This window comes from Micropterus salmoides, unplaced genomic scaffold (genome assembly GCF_014851395.1).
Source record: "Micropterus salmoides isolate LMB-PRFRI ecotype aquatic unplaced genomic scaffold, ASM1485139v1 Ms_hic_scaffold_4, whole genome shotgun sequence".
In the NCBI taxonomy this organism is placed as follows: Eukaryota; Metazoa; Chordata; class Actinopteri; order Centrarchiformes; family Centrarchidae; genus Micropterus; species Micropterus salmoides.
In genome coordinates this window covers 665,467-688,538 of record NW_024043372.1, presented here as the reverse complement: position 1 = coordinate 688,538, position 23,072 = coordinate 665,467, and the positions used below count along the sequence as shown (strand labels likewise).

Here is a 23,072-nt window from a genome sequence, read left to right as displayed (position 1 = left end):
CTCTCTCCCCTCCCCATCCCACCCCCCCTCCTTCAGTAAACCTTTTCCAAATTACAAGGGGTGCAGGGAGTCACCCAGAAATAGCCCTCGCTCCCTCCTCCTCAGCCCATTTTACCCAGCAGCACTTGCATGAAACCGCTCAGAGTGGGACACGTAACGCTTTAACCTGCGAAAACCTCGTATCTCCAGAGCCGTCGACCTTGTAAAAAGCGTAAAAGCTAAAGCTTGTTTCCCAGAAAGGGCTCCTTCATTCACAGGCAGCAGTTTTGGTATCTTTTGTAGGTTCGGACATGATCTATGTATCTCACGTTTCACGAGTTTAAGCTTCCAAACATCCACATCCACACCTGCAGCACCTTGTCAGTCGAGCGACGGCTAAACCACATCTACTGTACGGAAAGCAGCGGTACATGGAAGTCAGTAAATGACGCCGACGTCTGGAAAGTGACCTGGGGAGTTCCAGCTCGCTCGGTGCCAGTGAACGTTCACCCGGCGTGTTAACAGATTTAAGCCTGGAGGGTTTTTTCCCTGTGGGCTGAGGGGAAGTTGTTCGTTTCTTGAGACAACTTTGTCTTCATGCCGTCCTTCGAATGTGCTGAGGCTCAACGCCGGAGACGACGTGTGTGCGTTTATTTCCCATGATAATGAATAATGCTGTTTGCAGCGTTGGTCAGCTGTGATCAGGATCCAACCGCACGACACGTTAGTGTATTGAAGAAATTACTTAACTACCAGAGGAAGAGGAATGCGTTTCCTGCTCCCCTGAGGCAGACTGTTCCCACATTATTGTTTCTTTCCAAGTAAAAAATAAATGAGTAGCTGATATTTAATCCTGCGTGTGTATAAATTCCAGGCTAATGAGCCGTGCCCAGGAGTAATTAGCTGTTTGTACAGGGATTCTTTACACCAAGCTCCCCTTATGGGGGTCATTAAAATATACCATTGTTATTGTTCTTTAATTGGATTACATCTCCACCCTCTGTGGTGCTGAGAGTGTACTCACTGTCTCTCCTGTCACTCCCTATCTTAACGCTTTAATCCTTTAAACAGCTGTGCATTAAAACAGAGCCAGTCTCGTTCAGATATATCGTGTCAGAGAAAAATGACTTCAGGTCTCATCTGATCTCGAGGCTCAGACCTCCACTCTTATATTTCCAGTTCTTCTGCTTTGTTACCGTGACGTTTCTGTCTGATTTGTGAACATTTGCATCAGCACGTCAGGTTTCCACGCAGGAGACACGATCCGACGTCATACCAGCGCACCAACGCGTGTTTGCCTTTTAGAAAGGTAATGAGACATGTTTACGGTCTGAACTGACACCAAGATAACTAGCTCGCTCTCTGTTGTTGCTGGGACACCTACTGCATGACACAACCCCCACAGGGACCGGTATAACATGCACACTCTGAGCGGATGGCAGGCAGATGAGTCAGAGTTCACCACCTGCTGCTCCTACATATTCTTAGAGCAGATAACAAGAAGGAGGGAAGAGAAATAAACAACGGAGAGAGAAATGTAGGTGGGTGTGGGATTGGTTAAAGAAGGTTTGGGATCGCGTCAGAGAAGAGTTCACTCTGCACCGTGAGAAACTCTCGGCACGATTTAATTATGATTCAGAGGCTGCCGTTATAAAACGGTTCATCGTTGATTTCTAGAATGTAATGTCACCAGAGGTGGACGAACGTCAGCATCTCACCTGGTCTACAGCAGAGATGCTCACAAGTCTCTGAGCTAGAGTCCAAGTCTCAAGTCTCTGAGCTAGAGTCCAAGTCAAGTCTCAAGTCTCTGAGCTAGAGTCCAAGTCTCAAGTCTCTGAGCTAGAGTCCAAGTCATGTCTCAAGTCTCTGACCTAGAGTCCAAGTCTCAAGTCTCAAGTCTCTGAGCTAGAGTCCAAGTCTCAAGTCTCTGAGCTAGAGTCCAAGTCAAGTCTCAAGTCTCTGAGCTAGAGTCCAAGTCTCAAGTCTCTGAGCTAGAGTCCAAGTCATGTCTCAAGTCTCTGACCTAGAGTCCAAGTCTCAAGTCTCAAGTCTCTGAGCTAGAGTCCAAGTCTCAAGTCTCTGAGCTAGAGTCCAAGTCTCAAGTCTCTGAGCTAGAGTCCAAGTCTCAAGTCTCAAGTCTCTGAGCTAGAGTCAAAGTCAAGTCTCAAGTCTCTGATCTAGAGTCCAAGTCATGACTCAAGTCTCTGAGCTAGAGTCAAAGTCTCAAGTCTCTGAGCTAGAGTCAAAGTCTCAAGTCTCTGAGCTAGAGTCAAAGTCTCAAGTCTCAAGTCTCTGAGCTAGAGTCCAAGTCAAGTCTCAAGTCTCTGATCTAGAGTCCAAGTCATGACTCAAGTCTCTGAGCTAGAGTCAAAGTCAAGTCTCAAGTCTCTGATCTAGAGTCCAAGTCATGACTCAAGTCTCTGAGCTAGAGTCAAAGTCTCAAGTCTCTGAGCTAGAGTCAAAGTCTCAAGTCTCTGAGCTAGAGTCAAAGTCTCAAGTCTCAAGTCTCTGAGCTAGAGTCCAAGTCAAGTCTCAAGTCTCTGATCTAGAGTCCAAGTCATGACTCAAGTCTCTGAGCTAGAGTCAAAGTCTCAAGTCTCTGAGCTAGAGTCCAAGTCAAGTCTCAAGTCTTTGATCTAGAGTCCAAGTCATGACTCAAGTCTCTGAGCTAGAGTCCAAGTCAAGTCTCAAGTCTTTGATCTAGAGTCCAAGTCATGACTCAAGTCTCTGAGCTAGAGTCCAAGTTCCAAGTCTCTGATCTAGAGTCCAAGTCATGACTCAAGTCTCTGAGCTAGAGTCCAAGTCTCAAGTCTCTGAGTTGGAGTCCAAGTCTCAAGTCTCTGAGTTGGAGTCCAAGTCTCAAGTCTCTGAGCTAGAGTCCAAGTCATGTCTCAAGTGATTACATTAATCGACCACCACAAGTTTGGCAAGTAAACGAACGCTCATTCATCCTTTCATAACGAACGACAGTCGTAGCTAAAGCAAGAAGCAAGCTAATGTTAGATGGCCAAGCCTGAGCTAAACATGTTCACTAACCTCAGGTTACTATCCTATGTTGCGTTCTTCTTTGTGTGGGTCTTTTTGGATGAAGTTTTAAAGCCAAAGTTTATGATGAATGGCTCAGCAGCTGCGGTGTTCGTTGTCAGGGAGGGAATAACAGCAAGCTCATCAAACGTTTCCTAAAAATAAACGTTTACGAGTCCCACACCTCGAGTCCGAGTCGAGTCGGAAGTCTTTTGAGGACGAGTCTCAAGTCGAGTCTGAAGTCACTGTGTGTGCGACTCAAGTCGCAAACTCGAGTGATAATAACCTGATGTACCATAAAGGTATGCTGTCTATTAGCTTGCTGTACACGCTAGCCAGTTGGGAACATGCTAGTGCTAATCAGTCACAACAGAGCTTCTCTGGTTACTCTGCCGGCAGTTTGTTCTCAGGGTTGTTCATCACTTTCTTTGCATAATGACTGTTTAATGGATTACCATGAAATGTGGTTCAGACCTTCATGTTCCCCTCCGGATGAACTTTAATAACTTTACTTTTCTGCTAGCATGGATGTTTTCAGAATGCTAATTTATTTTTGACATGTTGAATAAGAATTACACAAGTCATACACAAATTTTTAAAGATTCATTCCTACATGGACAGACAGACCTGATGACCGGCTGGTAAAAGATAAACGAGGGTCAAAGCAAGAACATTCACTGAAAATCCAGTCCTCACTTTGAGAAATGCAAAATGATGCAGAAGCAAAGGTTAACTCTTTTAATGTCTCATCCTCCCCACAGCTGATTGGCTCAATCATCGGTCGCCAGGGCACCAAGATCAACGAGATCCGGCAGGTATCGGGGGCTCAGATCAAGATCGGCAGTCAGATTGACAGCACCAGTGACCGTCACGTCACCATCACCGGCACACCGATAGCCATCAACCTGGCTCAGTACCTGATCACCTCATGGTAAGCATCCAAGCTACAGGGACGGACCTGAAGACCTCAGAACCACATGACCCACTTAATGGACAGAAGTGAAAAGGACAAACATTAGATCCAGTACAATGCAACTACTGTTGGAGTTAGATTTTCATCTTCCACTAACTTCACTCACGTCTCCCCCAGAGAGAGACAGAGCTCAGATTAAATGAAACAACTCTGTTCAGCTTTCTAACCCAAATCATTACGTCCCATCATCTCATGCACTGAATAACGGAGAACACTGGACTCATACAAAGCCGCCGTGTCAAAGTCTTGTTTCTCGTTCTTATTTATAATGATCTGGACGTCATCTTAGAATAACAACAAATACATGTTCAAGCAGATCAGGCTGTGGAAAGTCCTCGTGCCCCCTCCCACAGTATTCAGTCTCTAAAGATGGTCGCTGTGTCGGATTAGGAGGTTGTAGAGTCAAAATTTCTTTGAGACATGACAGGCTGCACATGTTGGTCACCGGCCAATCCTAGCTTACCTGCGTGATGTCATCAGAAAGGAGGTGCTCGGTACCGACCATTTGAAGGCAGATCAAATGCTAATAAAGATAGAGATCGATAAAAAGCGAAATGCTGTCAGACGAGAAGCCGACGTGTTCTGAGATTTCATTTGGGTTAATATGTTCCGCCTCTTGCTCTCCACACGGACTGTTTACCTGCATGCCTGATTTCTACTTCTGTTTCGAGGCTACGCCGTACCCTACATGTAGCCCAGTACCCAACGCCATAGCATGACACGCACCTCCCCAAAAATGTAACAACACGTCGTGGCGACACAGACAGCATGACCTGTGATTGGTTGGCTCGGTGCTTTAAAGCCAGTTTTACTTTAAACGTGATTGGTTGATACAGATTCTGCGTTCATATGCAGATATCTGTTACAGAGAGGCTGACATCATATAGTTTTAGCCCGGCATCAGTCAGCTGTTTACAAATCAATATACTTCCTGCTCCAGCAGGCTTCAGACCCGTCAATGAAAAATGCGGCAAAGAAGAAGTAAAACTTCATCGATCGTGTCACGACTTTTTTATTAAATGGCCAGAGCACCTGTGATTACAGGTGACCAGGGCCGCGTCGTTAATTCATCACATGTACCTGTCAATCATTATCGGCGGTGATGTCTCAGTAATGATAATGTCCAAAAGGAAATGACTGATTTAGTGCTCACGCTTTACAATAAAGCATGAAATGAAAGGTTATAAACAGGAAAATAAAATAAAGGATGATGATGATACACAAATGGTAATTAATACAAAATGAAGTTTGATTGCCTTATTTTTCATCTCCACATGATCAGCCCACCCACAGCTGCACATTTCAGAAACACCAGTTTATTTATGTGGGGAAATGATGTTTTACATCTGCAGCCTTCACACAGTGAGGACGTACATAGTGTTTTTATTACCATAGCAGTTTATTGACTCATAAATATCATTAACAGAAATTCACAACATACAAACAGTGATGGCAATATTGTTCTTAGCATCACTAACAGTCTGGATGTTTATCTAATAAGCTCAAAATCCCTGCCACCGATATTTTTGTGACAATATTTGGATAAAATGATCATTTTTATGTAAAAAGCTCATCTGTCTGCCCTTTAAGTGTAAAAGTTGGATGAAAAATGCTAGATTTGGTTGTTGCAGAATCTGTCACACAGCAGTAGATGTTGTTGAGTAAAGCTGAGTGGCTCTTAAAACAACGGCAGCAAAGAGAACTGAACCTTTTATTGTGCTGTGGATGACGTGCACTCCAGATCGTACATCTGTAGGATTCATCACACAAGAAGCTTGACATGATAAAGAGAAAGTGCCTCCTTCACACGGACGTTTAATATGAGAGACGCAGGATCCAGACTGCCAGGCAGGTCTAATACAAGCCACCACCACCATGAATATGCAAATTTATGATTGGACTCTGGGTGAAATTGATATTTCACTCTCTACTCGTCCTGCAGCTGACAGCAGGGAGAATAGGCTGGTGAATCCCCCACACACTGAGTGTAAAGCACACGTACGGCGGGTCAGCCTCATTCAGTCTGAAATGTCAGGGCAGGGAAGGTGAGAGTCTGACGCCGAGGTGTCCGAGACGAATCCCTTAGATTTTTTTTAATCAGTCAACAGACAGATAAGACTTCTGCTGTCTCTCACCAGCTGACCTCAGAACAGCAGCTGAATTAATGCTGGAAGCTGCATGAAATGTCATCACAGATAGTGCTGCTGTAGTAGATACATGCATCAGTGCTGGAAAGTAACTTGGATGGATAAGACACATGTCTTTGGTGTGAGAGACCCTGGTTCAAGTCCGCTGTGACACCATGTGTCCCTGAGCAAGACACTTAACCCCTAGTTGCTCCAGTGGCGTTTGACCTCTGACATATACAGAAATTGTAAGTGGCTTTGGATAAAAGCGTCAGCTAAATGAATAAATTAAACTTATTGATTGACAGCGAGATGGACTAATCGCTTCATGTTCTCTGTGATGAAACAGGATGCAGCTTCACTGAGAAGATGCAAATCAGTATCTTTATCCGTGCTGTGCGTGCACATGAGGACGCGACACACATTCCTGCTGCCGGTTTCATGCGATGCCACTAACTGACAGCTGCAGCAGTGCAGCAGCAAATGCAGTGAAGGAGGAGCAGACAGAAAGCCATAAAACAGGGATTTAAATAGGTTTTAAATGGCATTCTTTTTTAAATGCCATTGCAAATGTTTCATGCAGGAAAGAAATGCATTGAAATTATCCTTTAAATGTGTAGATCCAGTTCTAGTTACCACAGGAAGCCGTGATCCTCAGCACCAAGGCTTCATTACCCATGGGCCCCAAACATCACAGCAGGATTTGACTGTTTGAAGTTCACCTCTTACATCAAACACAGCCGTGGTGGTTCCTGCACATCTCATGCATCTTTGTCAACACGTTGCTTCAAGGCCCTCCTTGCATTCTGCGGTTTCCAAAATCCAGTTAAACTACTGTAGTTTTTCATTTTTAAGACAAATGAAATTCTGCAGCAGCCATCTTAATTGGCTGGAAACAAGTTGTGGCTTGTTCCCTTTCTCTGCACACTGGGACAGGAAATGTTGTTCCAGCAGAGGAAACAGGCTAAAACAAAGCTGTGGCAGTCGTCTGTGGGCTCTACAACAAGGTACACCTGCAGTCCAACGTGGTCTCACTCAAGTCGTCACATATGGACAGTGTTGGGTAAGCTACTCAGAAATTGTAATAATTTTTTAGTTATTACTCCTTAGTAATAACTAATAATAATAATAATAATACTTATTACTGCGTAATAAAAGTAACATGCGTTACTATATTACTTTCACTACTACTACAACAGGACTTTAAACCAGGAGACGGGAGGTGATGGAGCAGTGGATAAGACACATGCCTTTGGTGGAGACCTGAGCAAGACACTTAACCCCTCGTTGCTCCAGAGGCGTGCGACCTCTGACATAAATAGCAGTTGTAAGTCGCTTTGGATAAAAGCTAAATGAATAAATGTAAATGTGAGACGGGTTTTCATTTACTTTGTAAAACGAAAAGTCACCATTTAAGGTTAAGTAACGTTATTTAACCTACGTAAGTTAAGTCATGTAAGTAACGTTACTTTAACCCAAACAATGGGTCTAATAAACCTAACCAAACTTTTTACAACATTAACCACTAGTTTTACATATTTACTGTTGCTAACTTGACCGCGGAGCCCTAAACGTAGAAAAGTAACGCTAAAGGGTCTTGACCAAGCGTCCATATGTGAGGAGTTGGGAGTGGGAACGTGTTGTTCAGTCTGGTCCCTAATGGAGCTTAGTATGTCATCATCTGCATCAGCCCCAACATTAGATATTGATTATCAGAACGTTACCTCACAGTGGCCATCTAAGACGTCGCCTCCCTCTCTAGTGCAGACCTCAGAACAGTGCATTGGCTTTGTGTGGTTTTGTCTGAGACAAATGGAGGCTCTGATCCGTTGGGGAGCCCCTTTTATCTGCAGTTGATTATTCACGCCTTGGAGCGTGCTCCTTCGGGATCTTCTTGTGCAATCAGGGAACCTGTCAGACACAAACTCTACAGTGAGCAGAGAAAGGGAAGGAGCCACAACTTGTTTCTGTTCAGTCATTTATTTGGCTGATCCATTTAAGATGGCTGCCGCAGAATTGTTTTTATTTTTCTGTAAAACTGAAAAACTACAGTAGTTTAAATTCTTGGCCTGAACAGCCTTTCACCTCTGACAAACACCACGCGAGAGCTGGATATTATTTTAAGGTTTTAAACTCCGATGGTCATTTTTCTCTGATGGATATTTTTTGTGTGCTGATGGTCGATGATCCGTACACGCGCTAAAAATCTAAAAATAAAATGTGAAGATTTTAGCTACTGTAATTATCTGCTGACGTCTAAACCGTTGGACAGTTTGTGGGTGAAGTATTCGTTATTTTGACGCCCTAACCATTTCCTTTTTGGAAGAGAGCTTTCTTTTTATGTCAGTTTAGTTTCATCCTTCTTTACATTCAGCTAGTGCAGTTAGAGGACTTGAGCTCTGATTGGGTTTCTGATGGACATGGGACAGGACTTGAGCTCTCTGACTGGGTTTCTGATGGACGTGGGGCGGGACTTGAGCTCTAACTGGGTTTCTGATGGACATGGGACAGGACTTGAGCTCTCTGACTGGGTTTCTGATGGACATGGGGCGGGACTTGAGCTCTGACTGGGTTTCTGATGGACTTGGGGTGTGACCTGAGCTCTCTGACTGGGTTTCTGATGGACATGGGGCGGGACTTGAGCTCTCTGACTGGGTTTCTGATGGACATGGGGCGGGACTTGAGCTCTGACTGGGTTTCTGATGGACTTGGGGTGTGACCTGAGCTCTCTGACTGGGTTTCTGATGGATGTGGTGCGGGACTTGAGCTCTCTGACTGGGTTTCTGATGGACGTGGGGCGGGACTTGAGCTCTCAGACTGGGTTTCTGATGGACGTGGGGCGGGACTTGAGCTCTAACTGGGTTTCTGATGGATGTGGGGCGGGACTTGAGCTCTCAGACTGGGTTTCTGATGGACGTGGGGCGGGACTTGAGCTCTAACTGGGTTTCTGATGGACATGGGGCGGGACTTGAGCTCTCTGACTGGGTTTCTGATGGACGTGGGGCGGGACTTGAGCTCTCTGACTGGGTTTCTGATGGACATGGGGCGGGACTTGAGCTCTCTGACTGGGTTTCTGATGGACGTGGGGCGGGACTTGAGCTCTAACTGGGTTTCTGATGGACATGGGGCGGGACTTGAGCTCTCTGACTGGGTTTCTGATGGACGTGGGACGGGACTTGAGCTCTCTGACTGGGTTTCTGATGGACGTGGGGCGGGACTTGAGCTCTCTGACTGGGTTTCTGATGGACATGGGGCGGGACTTGAGCTCTCTGACTGGGTTTCTGATGGACGTGGGGCGGGACTTGAGCTCTCAGACTGGGTTTCTGATGGACATGGGGCGGGACTTGAGCTCTGACTGGGTTTCTGATGGACATAGGGCAGGACTTGAGCTCTCTGACTGGGTTTCTGATGGACGTGGGGCGGGACTTGAGCTCTCTGACTGGGTTTCTGATGGACGTGGGGCGGGACTTGAGCTCTCTGACTGGGTTTCTGATGGACATGGGGCGGGACTTGAGCTCTCTGACTGGGTTTCTGATGGACATGGGGCAGGACTTGAGCTCTCTGATTGGGTTTCTGATGGACATGGGGCGGGACTTGAGCTCTCTGACTGGGTTTCTGATGGACATGGGGCGGGACTTGAGCTCTCTGACTGGGTTTCTGATGGACGTGGGGCGGGACTTGAGCTCTCTAACTGGGTTTCTGATGGACATGGGGCGGGACTTGAGCTCTCTGACTGGGTTTCTGATGGACGTGGGGCGGGACTTGAGCTCTAACTGGGTTTCTGATGGACGTGGGGCAGGACTTGAGCTCTCTGACTGGGTTTCTGATGGACATGGGGCGGGACTTGAGCTCTAACTGGGTTTCTGATGGACATGGGGCAGGACTTGAGCTCTCTGATTGGGTTTCTGATGGACATGGGGCGGGACTTGAGCTCTCTGACTGGGTTTCTGATGGACATGGGGCGGGACTTGAGCTCTCTGACTGGGTTTCTGATGGACGTGGGGCGGGACTTGAGCTCTCTGACTGGGTTTCTGATGGACATGGGGCGGGACTTGAGCTCTCTGACTGGGTTTCTGATGGACGTGGGGCGGGACTTGAGCTCTAACTGGGTTTCTGATGGACGTGGGGCAGGACTTGAGCTCTCTGACTGGGTTTCTGATGGACATGGGGCGGGACTTGAGCTCTAACTGGGTTTCTGATGTACATGGGGCAGGACTTGAGCTCTCTGACTGGGTTTCTGATGGACATGGGGCGGGACTTGAGCTCTCTGACTGGGTTTCTGATGGACGTGGGGCGGGACTTGAGCTCTCAGACTGGGTTTCTGATGGACGTGGGGCGGGACTTGAGCTCTCTGACTGGGTTTCTGATGGACATGGGGCGGGACTTGAGCTCTAACTGGGTTTCTGATGGACGTGGGGCGGGACTTGAGCTCTCTGACTGGGTTTCTGATGGACGTGGGGCGGGGCTTGAGCTCTCTGACTGGGTTTCTGATGGACGTGGGGCGGGACTTGAGCTCTAACTGGGTTTCTGATGGACGTGGGGCAGGACTTGAGCTCTAACTGGGTTTCTGATGGACGTGGGGCGGGACTTGAGCTCTCTGACTGGGTTTCTGATGGACGTGGGGCGGGACTTGAGCTCTCTGACTGGGTTTCTGATGGACGTGGGGCGGGACTTGAGCTCTCTGACTGGGTTTCTGATGGACATGGGGCGGGACTTGAGCTCTCTGACTGGGTTTCTGATGGACGTGGGGCGGGACTTGAGCTCTGACTGGGTTTCTGATGGACGTGGGGCAGGACTTGAGCTCTCTGACTGGGTTTCTGATGGACATGGGGCGGGACTTGAGCTCTAACTGGGTTTCTGATGTACATGGGGCAGGACTTGAGCTCTCTGACTGGGTTTCTGATGGACGTGGGGCGGGACTTGAGCTCTCTGACTGGGTTTCTGATGGACGTGGGGCGGGACTTGAGCTCTCTGACTGGGTTTCTGATGGACGTGGGGCGGGACTTGAGCTCTCTGACTGGGTTTCTGATGGACATGGGGCGGGACTTGAGCTCTAACTGGGTTTCTGATGGACATGGGGCGGGACTTGAGCTCTCTGACTGGGTTTCTGATGGACGTGGGGCAGGACTTGAGCTCTAACTGGGTTTCTGATGGACGTGGGGCGGGACTTGAGCTCTCTGACTGGGTTTCTGATGGACGTGGGGCGGGACTTGAGCTCTCTGACTGGGTTTCTGATGGACGTGGGGCGGGACTTGAGCTCTCTGACTGGGTTTCTGATGGACGTGGGGCGGGACTTGAGCTCTCTGACTGGGTTTCTGATGGACGTGGGGCGGGACTTGAGCTCTCTGACTGGGTTTCTGATGGACGTGGGGCGGGACTTGACCTCTCTGACTGGGTTTCTGATGGACGTGGGGCGGGACTTGAGCTCTCAGACTGGGTTTCTGATGGACATGGGGCGGGACTTGAGCTCTCAGACTGGGTTTCTGATGGAACGTTGGTTGTGCTTCTTTTCCCTGTTTGTGAACCAGCAGGATTTTGACTGAACTTCCATCCTAATATTTCTATAATGGTTGTGTTTCCTCCTCCCTAAGCCCCCTCCCAAGCCATCACCCCAACTGATACAGCACACCCCCCATCCGTACAGCGAACCCCCTACAATAATCTGTTGCAACCTCCAGCAAACACACCTGTCTTATGATTTTAGTTTTGTCATTTTTACTCTCCAAAGTATCCTGTTTGTTTGTTTGGATTTTTTTGGGTTTAATTTGATTTTTGTTTTTTACTCTTTGATTTCTTTTAACATGTCTTTTATTTAACCCTCTAACCCTTCTCCATCCAAACCTCCCTCTCCCTTACCCCTCTCCTTCCCTCCCTTCACCCTCCGTCCCTTCCCTCCACCTCCTGTCCCTCCCTCCCTACCCCGTCCCTTCCCCTCCTCCAGTTTAGAGACCGCCAAATCCACCGCCCAGTCCTCCTCCATGCCGTCTCCCGTTGACCTGACCATGAGCTTCACCCAGCCCGCCCCCCCTGTCTCCGCCTCGTCCTCCTCCTCCTCCCCCCTGGCAGCGATGGGCGCCCCACTGTCCCATGCTCCCATGCTGGGCGCTCCCTACGCCCTCCCCCTCTCCAGCCTCCTGGGGATGAAATCCATCCCTTACCTGGCACTCTCCACCCCTCCTGGTTCAGCGGCGGCGGCCATCGGGGCTCCCATGTTGCCGGGTTCGATGCAGACGGCGGGCGTTCCGGTCCAGGCTCACGCAGCGGCAGCTCTGGCGTCCTACACGGCCAAGATCTCGTCCTCCGCCAACGGGATGAAGAAGCCGGAGAGACAGAAGTTTGCGCCGTACTAAAGACGGCGGCGGCATGAAAGGATGAGTTCGCATCACTGAGGTAGCTTCTGGGACTGAGGCTGGTTTTCAGATGGAAGGGCAGTTTTATTTTCTCTCTCCTTATCACTCTCTCTTTCTCACTCCTTCCTCTGCCGCCCCGTCTCTTATTCCTTTCTTCTTGATCACTCAAAAATTTCAAAGTGGGATAATTGGAACACGGATGATTTCAGACGTGAAGCAGCGAACAGGGTTTGTCCGAGCAGCGCTGCACGGTGCGAGTCTTGGTTCACCGTGGTCGGCCCTGCACCTGCTGTGGAAACATGTCGTCTCGGCACAGAACTTGTTGCTTTAGTTAAATCAGAGCCTACAGAAGTCAACTCAGAACCTGCTGCCAAACTCTGTTAACTGATCCCAGCCAAGAGCTCTGTGTGACGTCCAGACACCAAGCTGCAGAGGCTCATGGGTAATCAGAAATGCAGTGAAGGGGGGTTAAATGTTCACGCTGATGTCTGTCTGAGCTCCAGAACAAACAGAAGTTAAAGAGTAATTCTCTCCATCTTGCTTTCTTGACCTTTTCTGTCTTTGAGCTCTTAAATGAGACGGGACTAAAATATCCGGCGTCCGATCACATGTTCTCATAATGCTGACGGTCAGCGCTGATTATTAGGCCGCATGTGGGATATTTATTACTTTTCATTTCTCACTGGTGATAAAAAATGTGCGCAAGCAGAGAATCCTGTCCGGCAGCTTCTTAAAGATGATGGATCACTAAACCCAGCCGGCGTGATGCTTTGTTTTGGTGTTTAGCGTCGCTCATGCATGAAAGCTGCACTGGGTTAATAAGCCGCTCAGGGTCGCGGACTCCTCTCTGCTTCCCCAGTGGAGATAAGTTGTCTTCAACACAGCCATAACTCAGAACGTGGGCTCACGGGGCCACAGAGCGCATCAGCTGACATCTGCTGGGGAGTTAACTTTCCTTCCTGCGCAGACAAACCCACGTTCATGTCTTTGAGTGCAGCCTGCAGAAACAGCGAGCTCGCGGTGAAATGGACCGTGACGTGTGCACCCAGAGACATGAAGACAGCATCAAGCTCTCCAGCAGGTCTGAGCGTTTCAGGCTTTCACGTCGTCGTCGTCGTCGTCTTCCAATAATCCCACTTTGCGTCTCAGTAAAAGACGCTTTTGTTGGACTTGTGTTGGTGACTCTGCAGCTCTGCCCTCGTCGGAGCAACTCTTTGGAGCTCCTGTGTGATGAAACTGATATTAAAGGTCGTTTGGGCCACAAAGCCTGTAAAAGCCATAGAGACTATTCAGCTTTCCCCTCCTCGTCTGGTTCCTGCTCTCTTTTGTCCTTATGCTCTTGTATACTCTCGTATTTATTGACTAATATTCCCTCAGAGTTTCTATCACTGGTCACTAACACTGAGCCGAACGACTCGGCTTTTGTATACAAAGATGTCGACTTGTATTTGACTACTTCCTTTCTGCTTCCTGTCTCGGTTTTTCTTTACTCGTGGTATTTGTTGTATAGAGTTTTTAAACACACATACTAGATTTAAAGACGTCTGTACTTGTTTTTGTTCACAATTCTCATTTGAAATGTGTTTAAATTATTTTTTAACTTATTAAAAAGGAGGATTACATTTATAGTTGTAGAAAAACCAACGTGGCTGCAGGTCATTACTGTAAAACTAGATCTGAGGCTTGTTTTTTTTTAGTTGTGTGAACACAAAAAAAATACTGATCACTGTAATGGTAATAACCCGATGTTTCTGTTAGAGTAGTGTTTTCACTCGTGAGCTCAAACTGGACGTTTTACCACACACACCTTCTAACTGTCGGCGCTGCTTCTCAGCTTTCAGCATCCACGGAACTACAAGTACAACCGCCGCTTCCTGCGACACATAACTCTTGTGTCCTGGTGTAAAGGAGCTTCAGGTGCTGTGGCGGCTGCAGTTTACAGAAACAATCAGAAATAAGTGCAGCGAGGAGCTTTGGTGAAGTTATTCAGTGCTGTTAATCACTGTCAGCTGTTGGCAGATACTTCAGGGACACGCTGTGATAAGATGCGGCTCAAATCTGGCTTTTCCTGGAGGTTTACCAGACGAATCCATCACTCACTCACTCACAGTGTCACAGATGAAAGCAACATGTCGCGCTGTAAAAGTACAGCAATCCATCAGAAAGACCTGATCATAGATATAAACCTGGTAGAAAAGGGGCCTTCAGGTGCCGACATTAAACCAGCTACTAATTAGCCAAAACCAAAATATCAGTAAGCTCCCGCAGCAGCCTGCTGTGACTCACATTTACACTTTCATTCAGTCTGCTAATGACCACACGTTCACGAGCAGTGGCAGGCTGCAGACACACGGAGCCCTGTAAACGTTATGCATTGATATTATTAGCAGTCTGCTGGTGACGTTAGTTCCTGTTTAGTTTTCATTGATTTGTAGTAAAGAACCAAACAAACCTCTGGACATTTTTATAAAAATATCTGTTTCTTTCACAGAAAATAATGAGATAAATACTGGTACCAAAATCAATAATGGTAACAGCACACCTGCAGCTAACCATTCGTGTCATAGATGTTATTAAGTCGATTATTTTACCGTCACACAGGAGCAAAGAATCCAGAAAATATTTAAGAAGCTGGAATCAGAGAATTCTCCTTAATAAAATGACTCAAACCGATGAATCGATTATCAAAATAGTTTCCAACTAATTTAACGGTTGCAGCTGTAATGCAGGGCTGCTACACTTCAGTAAAGAATAATCAGAGGACTTCAGAAGTGTTGATCCCAGCTGATGGAGAAGCGGATCAGGACCGCGGTTCTTGAGCTTGCTGTGGTTCTGTGTGCGTGTGAAGGCAGAAAGCAGCGCTGGTTTTCCTTCTGTTTCTCCAGCTGACCTGACGCTCAGCTCGGTTTACGGTCCTGCAGGGGGGGCGGAGACTAATGCTGCATGTTTGCTTGGCCTCACTAACACACACACACAGATACATGTAAATACACACATAAAGATGATTAAAGTGGTGGAACACACACACACACACAGGCCCGGTCGCTGCACTGACTCCTCCTCACTGACGCCGTGAACTCAAAGCAATACTGAACAGAGCCGGATGAGTAGCATCACACAGGCAGGCAAATATACGTGTGTGTACTTTTCAGCTGTACATGAATATTTAAGTCGATGCATTCGAGTTCTCTGTTCCTTTAGTTTGGTTTCAAAAGTGCTGATGATAACAACGTGGTATATTAAACCAGCTCACTTATTTTTATAAAGTCAGATAACCTTGTTGATGAACTGAATTTAACTGTTGGATCGCGTCACCCGTCCGTCTTTCATTTCATGTCTTCCCGCTCACTGTCCTCGCGTCTCTCGACCATTTGCATGAGTCCGACTTGAAATGACGTCTATGCAAAAACGTGTGTGTGTGTGGTTCAGCTCAGTGGTCTGTGTGTGGGTTCACCTGGAGGCTGAAGTGCAGCTGAAAGCAAAGGGCTACGGTGGACGCAACACATCCGCCCTGATGATCGACTCACCGTTCGTTTACAAATGGAGAGAACCGGTTCTGAAGAACACAGCTGCAGGTCGGAAGCAGGGCAGAACTCGGGAATATAAAACGAACAATGTGTTCTTACCAAAATGCTAACATAGATCTGAAGCGGCTGAATAACCTGATAATAATAATTTTAATACGTTTAATTAGGAGATTCTACCGAGGACGCGTCTCACGCTCCTCACGTCCATCTTTGGTCGGGTTCAGACTCAAACAGGTCTAACTTGCACCTCCTCCTTACAGAGACTTTGTTGCGTGTTATACCAGGTCACCTGACTTCTTCTGCCTCTAGAGGCCTGACAGAAAAACCTAAATCTGGGTCGTAAGAAGCTGCCCGGCCGTTTCTCTGCTGAGGACGGGCTGGCTCTGCAGGTTTGTGGACTTGTTCAGTAAAGAAACGCAGCAGAAGCCCTGAGACGGATTGAATCAGGAGGCTATCCTGACTTTTAGACCGATTCTGTATTTAGAGAAGTCGTTTCCCACCACAACTACATCATCTAAATCGTCTGCGATGGTTTTCTTCCTTTTTAAGCTTCATTGTTGACTTTGGAAAAAGCAAGAAGGAGAAGAATAGTCCACCTACTGGTCACATGGGCTGTGTTCACAACAGAAGGCGTCGCTGCCGTAACACACAGGAGCCTCAGAAGGCCGCACTCTCGGGTGAAGGCGACAGAAAGCAATCTGCAAATGTGCAAAAAACCTTTTGTGTGTAGAAGTCAGTCTGTATTTTTGTGGATAAGATTTTACACATCACAAATGTAAAAATACATGTTTGTAGATAGTGAAATATTTGAGCATTAATATTTGTGGATTGTTTTCTGTGGGTATTAAAGTCCAATAAAATCTTCCATAGCCGTCCTGCTAGACGCCTTCTGAGACGGCAGTTTTAGTCGTTTTGAACGCGTGATGATAACTGAACCACCTCCACGGCAGCCGAGCGAACGCCACCTGCTGACGGGGAGGCCTACGAGACGCAAGTCAGTGCGCCAGAAAAACACGGGCGTTTCATTTTATTTGTTGTTAAATGTTTTAATGTCGTCGACTGTAAATTCATTTTTAACATAAAAACACCTTCACTGAAGAGACGACTGTAAACACATTTAATCTGCGTGGATACGAATGACGAGTTCAGCTGCGTTCCGTTTGCTTTGGAAGTCAGAGGTCGGAGCTGGGAATGACCGTGCTCCACTACAACAACAGATGACCTCCGACTTTCTGACTTAAGACGCAGTTACAGTTGAAATTTCGAACGCCAAATTTGCGACTCCCCAAGTTAAACGGAACGCAGCATTAGCGTCCCTCGGCTAGAGAAATATAAAATATTACCAGTGGAAGTTCTGGATATTCATCAGTCATTGTTCCTGAAACTAGAATAAACAGAGAAGCTGTAGCTTATTGACTGAATGAAGAGGACTCAGTCTGGGTGAAGCTGAACTAATCACGCTCGCTGTTGTGGAAACATGAATTCAACCTCTGGTCTGATTTTTAATGAACACATTTCAGAACGGCGTGCAGAGTTTACTGATTAACGGCCGCTTCTCCTGCGCTCTCTGTGAGTCTGAAGTCCTGAACGCTGTGCAGGTGTGTCTGTTGGTCAGGAAACGCTCGTCAGGGCTCATGTGTTGCAGGAATCAGACCCTCAGGACAGAAAGACTTCACTGTGTAACGCCGCTCTCGTTCCAGTTTGTACTACAGATGAACACACACACTCACTCCGAACCACCTGCAGAACAAACGAGTCCGGTTCTGAATAACGTATTGCACTTAAACATAAAAAATCCATTATGACCAGATATTCTGCATATGAAGTGCTACCATCTCTGTGTTTTAATTTGTCCGTCCCTGTGACGGTGGGAGGTTTGCACTCTGTATATCAGCCTGATGTGTTTGTGACTCTCTGTTTTCTTTCCATTCATGTCATGTCCTAATAAATAAAAACCTCACTGAAAACACCGCAGGCCGAGCCGTCTCTCATCTCTGTGGGTCGTTTCAGAGCAGATTTTTATGTTCCTGCATGCTGCAGATCCCAAACATTTCACTTAAATTACAGTGTGAACACCTGAGGAGGGTTCTGTGGTTACTGAGCTGTCTGAGCGTCACTGGGACCAACAAAGACAGGCTGCTGTTTGGGATCAAATCATCACTTCTAGAGGACAAACTCCGGCGTGAAGGACGACAGAGCTTCTTCTGCAGCAGTCTGTTCACATAAGTTGCTAATCTCCTGCACAGCTCCAGGATCAGCTGCCATGACAACTGAAAGTGTTTGTGTTTTTGTCACACTGACCTGTTTAACTAAGTTCATCTAATAATATGTCCTCATGCATGAGATATGGTGTAGAAATATATGTAATAAATTATATTATTATCTGTATATGTGACATAACACGTTGTCTGGGTCGCTATTCAACACACACAGGCTTATTATTGCATACCATGCCGATTATTCCAAATTATATAACATATATTTTATCAAATATACACTGCTGGTCCAAAGGTTTTAGCACGCCTCCACGTTTGTAGTTCTTCTGTAAATCTTAAGCTCAAGTCCAGTGAAAAACCTTTAATGGTACCAAAGTTAAAAACAGCATTTACATTCTCAGATCTAAAAAGAACAATTAATGGAGTTGTGTAAACTGAGGTTCACGAACAGGACCAGGCCTCTCTCACTTATTCTACCACCTGCGCTTCATTCAATTCCTCCAATCAGCCACCCGTACTTCACTCATTCCATCGTCCCTCCATCTCGACCCCTTTTCATCCCTCCATCTTGACCCCTTCGTCCCTCCATCTCGACCCCTTTTCATCCCTCCATCTTGACCCCTTCGTCCCTCCATCCTCGACTCCATCGTCCCTCCATATCGACTCCATCGTCCCTCCATCCTCGACCCCTTCGTCCCTCCATCTCGACCCCTTTTCATCCCTCCATCTTGACCCCTTCGTCCCTCCATCTCGACCCCTTTTCATCCCTCCATCTTGACCCCTTCGTCCCTCCATCCTCGACTCCATCGTCCCTCCATCTCGACTCCATCGTCCCTCCATCCTCGACCCCTTCGTCCCTCCATCTCGACCCCTTTTCATCCCTCCATCTTGACCCCTTCGTCCCTCCATCTCGACTCCTTCGTCCCTCCATCCTCGACCCCTTCGTCCCTCCATCTCGACCCCTTTTCATCCCTCCATCTTGACCCCTTCGTCCCTCCATCTCGACTCCATCGTCCCTCCATCTCGACTCCATCGTCCCTCCATCTTGACTCCTTCGTCCCTCCATCCTCGACCCCTTCGTCCCTCCATCTCGACTCCAACGTCCCTCCATCTCGACTCCTTCGTCCCTCCATCCTCGACCCCTTCGTCCCTCCATCTCGACCCCTTTTCATCCCTCCATCTTGACCCCTTCGTCCCTCCATCCGACCCCTTTTCATCCCTCCATCTTGACCCCTTCGTCCCTCCATCTCGACTCCATCGTCCCTCCATCTCGACTCCTTCGTCCCTCCATCTTGACCCCTTCGTCCCTCCATCTCGACCCCTTTTCATCCCTCCATCTTGACCCCTTCGTCCCTCCATCTCGACTCCATCGTCCCTCCATCTCGACTCCATCGTCCCTCCATCCTCGACCCCTTCGTCCCTCCATCTCGACCCCTTTTCATCCCTCCATCTTGACCCCTTCGTCCCTCCATCTCGACTCCATCGTCCCTCCATCTCGACTCCATCGTCCCTCCATCTTGACTCCTTCGTCCCTCCATCCTCGACCCCTTCGTCCCTCCATCTCGACTCCAACGTCCCTCCATCTCGACTCCTTCGTCCCTCCATCCTCGACCCCTTCGTCCCTCCATCTCGACCCCTTTTCATCCCTCCATCTTGACCCCTTCGTCCCTCCATCTCGACCCCTTTTCATCCCTCCATCTTGACCCCTTCGTCCCTCCATCTCGACTCCATCGTCCCTCCATCTCGACTCCTTCGTCCCTCCATCTCGACTCCTTCGTCCCTCCATCCTCAACCCCTTCATCCCTCCATCTTGACCCCTTCGTCCCTCCATCTCGACCCCTTTTCATCCCTCCATCTTGACCCCTTCGTCCCTCCATCTCGACTCCTTCGTCCCTCCATCTCGACTCCATCGTCCCTCCATCTCGACCCCTTCATCCCTCCATCTTGACCCCTTCGTCCCTCCATCTCGACCCCTTTTCATCCCTCCATCTTGACCCCTTCGTCCCTCCATCTCGACTCCATCGTCCCTCCATCTCGACTCCATCGTCCCTCCATCCTCGACCCCTTCGTCCCTCCATCTCGACCCCTTTTCATCCCTCCATCTTGACCCCTTCGTCCCTCCATCTCGATTCCATCGTCCCTCCATCTCGACTCCATCGTCCCTCCATCATTGACCCCTTCGTCCCTCCATCTCGACCCCTTTTCATCCCTCCATCTTGACCCCTTCGTCCCTCCATCCTCGACCCCTTCGTCCCTCCATCTCGACTCCATCGTCCCTCCATCTCGACTCCTTCGTCCCTCCATCCTCGACCCCTTCGTCCCTCCATCTCGACCCCTTTTCATCCCTCCATCTTGACCCCTTCGTCCCTCCATCTCGACCCCTTTTCATCCCTCCATCTTGACCCCTTCGTCCCTCCATCTCGACTCCATCGTCCCTCCATCTCGACTCCTTCATCCCTCCATCTCGACTCCTTCGTCCCTCCATCCTCGACCCCTTCATCCCTCCATCTTGACCCCTTCGTCCCTCCATCTCGACCCCTTTTCATCCCTCCATCTTGACCCCTTCGTCCCTCCATCTCGACTCCTTCGTCCCTCCATCTCGACTCCTTCGTCCCTCCATCTCGACTCCTTCGTCCCTCCATCTCGACCCCTTCATCCCTCCATCTCGACTCCTTTTCATCCCTCCATCTCGACCCCTTCGTCCCTCCATCTCGACTCCTTCGTCCCTCCATCTCGACTCCTTCATCCCTCCATCTCGACTCCTTCGTCCCTCCATCTCGACTCCTTCGTCCCTCCATCTCGACTCCTTCGTCCCTCCATCTCGACCCCTTCATCCCTCCATCTCGACCCCTTCGTCCCCTTCGTATTTCACTGTGGGATCGACTGATGACCAGCTGCTCCGTCTGCCTTCATTAAGATTATATCTAATATATACAATAGAGTCCAAATAAAGCTTATGAGGGTGGATTTAGAGGCTGTTCCAAGGTGTGTTTGGTTTCCTTCTGCTGCTGCAGAATAACTTGAAGTTGGAAACTCAACACTGATCCTACATTATGCTGCTCACTCGTCTGGTGAGGGCGGGCTGTGTCAAACAAAGAGCTGTGTTCCCACTGGCACGAGGACATTTTGTTAGATGGACTTGGATTAGATGGAGTCAAACCGCTGTGACACTGTGAAGCTGTCGACGCGAGCTCTTTCTGCTGGATCGTGTGGATCAACCCAGACCGACATTCCTAAAGGATCCGCAGAGACCGTGAGGCTGTGAGGCAGAGACACTCGGCAACATCAACTAGTGGAATAAAGAATATAAGTTTGTCGACGGGGCTGTGGGACCAAACACTGCAGACAAAACCAAACTGTGAAAATACTGCGGTATTTTGATGCAGAGAGAAACAGGTGACAGAAAGTTCCGCTGCTCATGTTCGCACTTTATTTCAGTCCCACAATGCAAAGCTGTCACAATTGTACTCAGCGGTGGACAAAGTACACAAATCTTGTACACATTGCTAAATTTTACTACACAGAAAGTAGAAAACTTGAGTCAAACATACCTGCTTTTAAAAATACTCAAGTACCAAAAGTAAAAAGTACCTGGTAGTCAGGGGTTACAGACTTGACTAACAGAATTTAAACCAGGCAAACTTTATGTAAGGATGATAACAATGCTGTAATCCTGATATAAGTTAAAAGATACTTAAAAATGTCCACAAAAAGCAGAAGTTAAAACTACTAAGTTAAAATGCTTTAATTCATTGCACTGTTTGTAGATATTATCTCTTTCCATCCATGATAAGATACATCATATCAGGAAAGAGAGATGTCTAAATCTGTCATGGATTTATATTCAAATGGATGTATCCACACATCAAACTACATATAAATATTGACAGGGTCTGGTGAGTTTGTCTTCAAGCCTGATTAACAGTTGCCAGAAGTCGGTTAGGTAAGGTAATCCAGTGATTTACACACAGCTCAGTAATCCAAAAAGAATATGATACAAAAATTTACTTTCATGCTGCGAAAACACTCTTCTCTGTGTGTCTTGACAAAAATAAGTCCAGTCTCTCTAAAAATTGACCTGAAACACAACCTGCTCGACCCTGAGCCGCTACGTAAAACGTCCCTGTTACATCTTACCCCGCGCTCCCCTATGTGTGACCCAGTAAGTATTCAGATCCTTCACTAAAGTAAACGTATGTAAGTATAATTAGGAAAATGTACTTAAAGTATTAAAAAATAAAAGTTCTGTGACTGTTATACTATTATACATCAGATTAGTCCTCATGCATTAATGTAAAGCAGGATGTTACTGTTCATTCTATCAGAGTGCAGCTGGTGATTATTTTCATTCTGGATCAGTCTGGAGTGAGGAGCTGATTATTTCCTCCGTTAATCGATTCACTGTAAAAGTTCTGGAAACAGTGACTTCCTCAGAGCCCAAATTGACACCTCCACGACTAACCCGACTCTCCGTTGTGACAGTCCAAACATAATTTACCAATATTCAGATTATTAAAATAAATAAAAGGAAAAGCACAAAATGTTTTTACATGAAAAATGTCTGGAACCATCAGAGTTGTTGCCAGTTAGTCTGATAATAATCCAGCGCTTCTGCCCTCAGGCTGCAGACACAAACAGAGAAGAGAGCGGTGACTTCATGTGTCTGTGCTGAAGGTTGTTCTTTTAGGTCCAGATTTCCTCCATCGAGGACATTAATGAATGAATACGGATCTGTACAAACTATTTAATTTATATTCAATTCAATTCAGCTTTATTGGCATGAATGTCAAACAACAATATTACCAAAGCTTTATATATACAATTCATTTCATACAGTTAATTTAATAGTTTAAAAGTTAATAATACAGTAAAATATA

General features: G+C 47.3%; 1 protein-coding gene across 2 annotated transcripts in view; it reads left to right on the top strand.

Annotated features, from left to right (window-relative positions):
* Positions 1-17,953, top strand: part of LOC119886743 (poly(rC)-binding protein 4-like) — a 165,538-nt gene extending 147,585 nt beyond the window's left edge. The window contains exons 14-15 of one of the 2 annotated variants that reach the window (XM_038697678.1): positions 3,765-3,934; positions 12,044-17,953. In XM_038697678.1, coding sequence (XP_038553606.1) covers positions 3,765-3,934; positions 12,044-12,452 — 579 coding nt within the window. In that variant the 3' untranslated portion in view covers positions 12,453-17,953. The other variant, XM_038697679.1, reaches the window with a different exon arrangement.
* Positions 17,954-23,072: the final 5,119 nt, after the last annotated feature.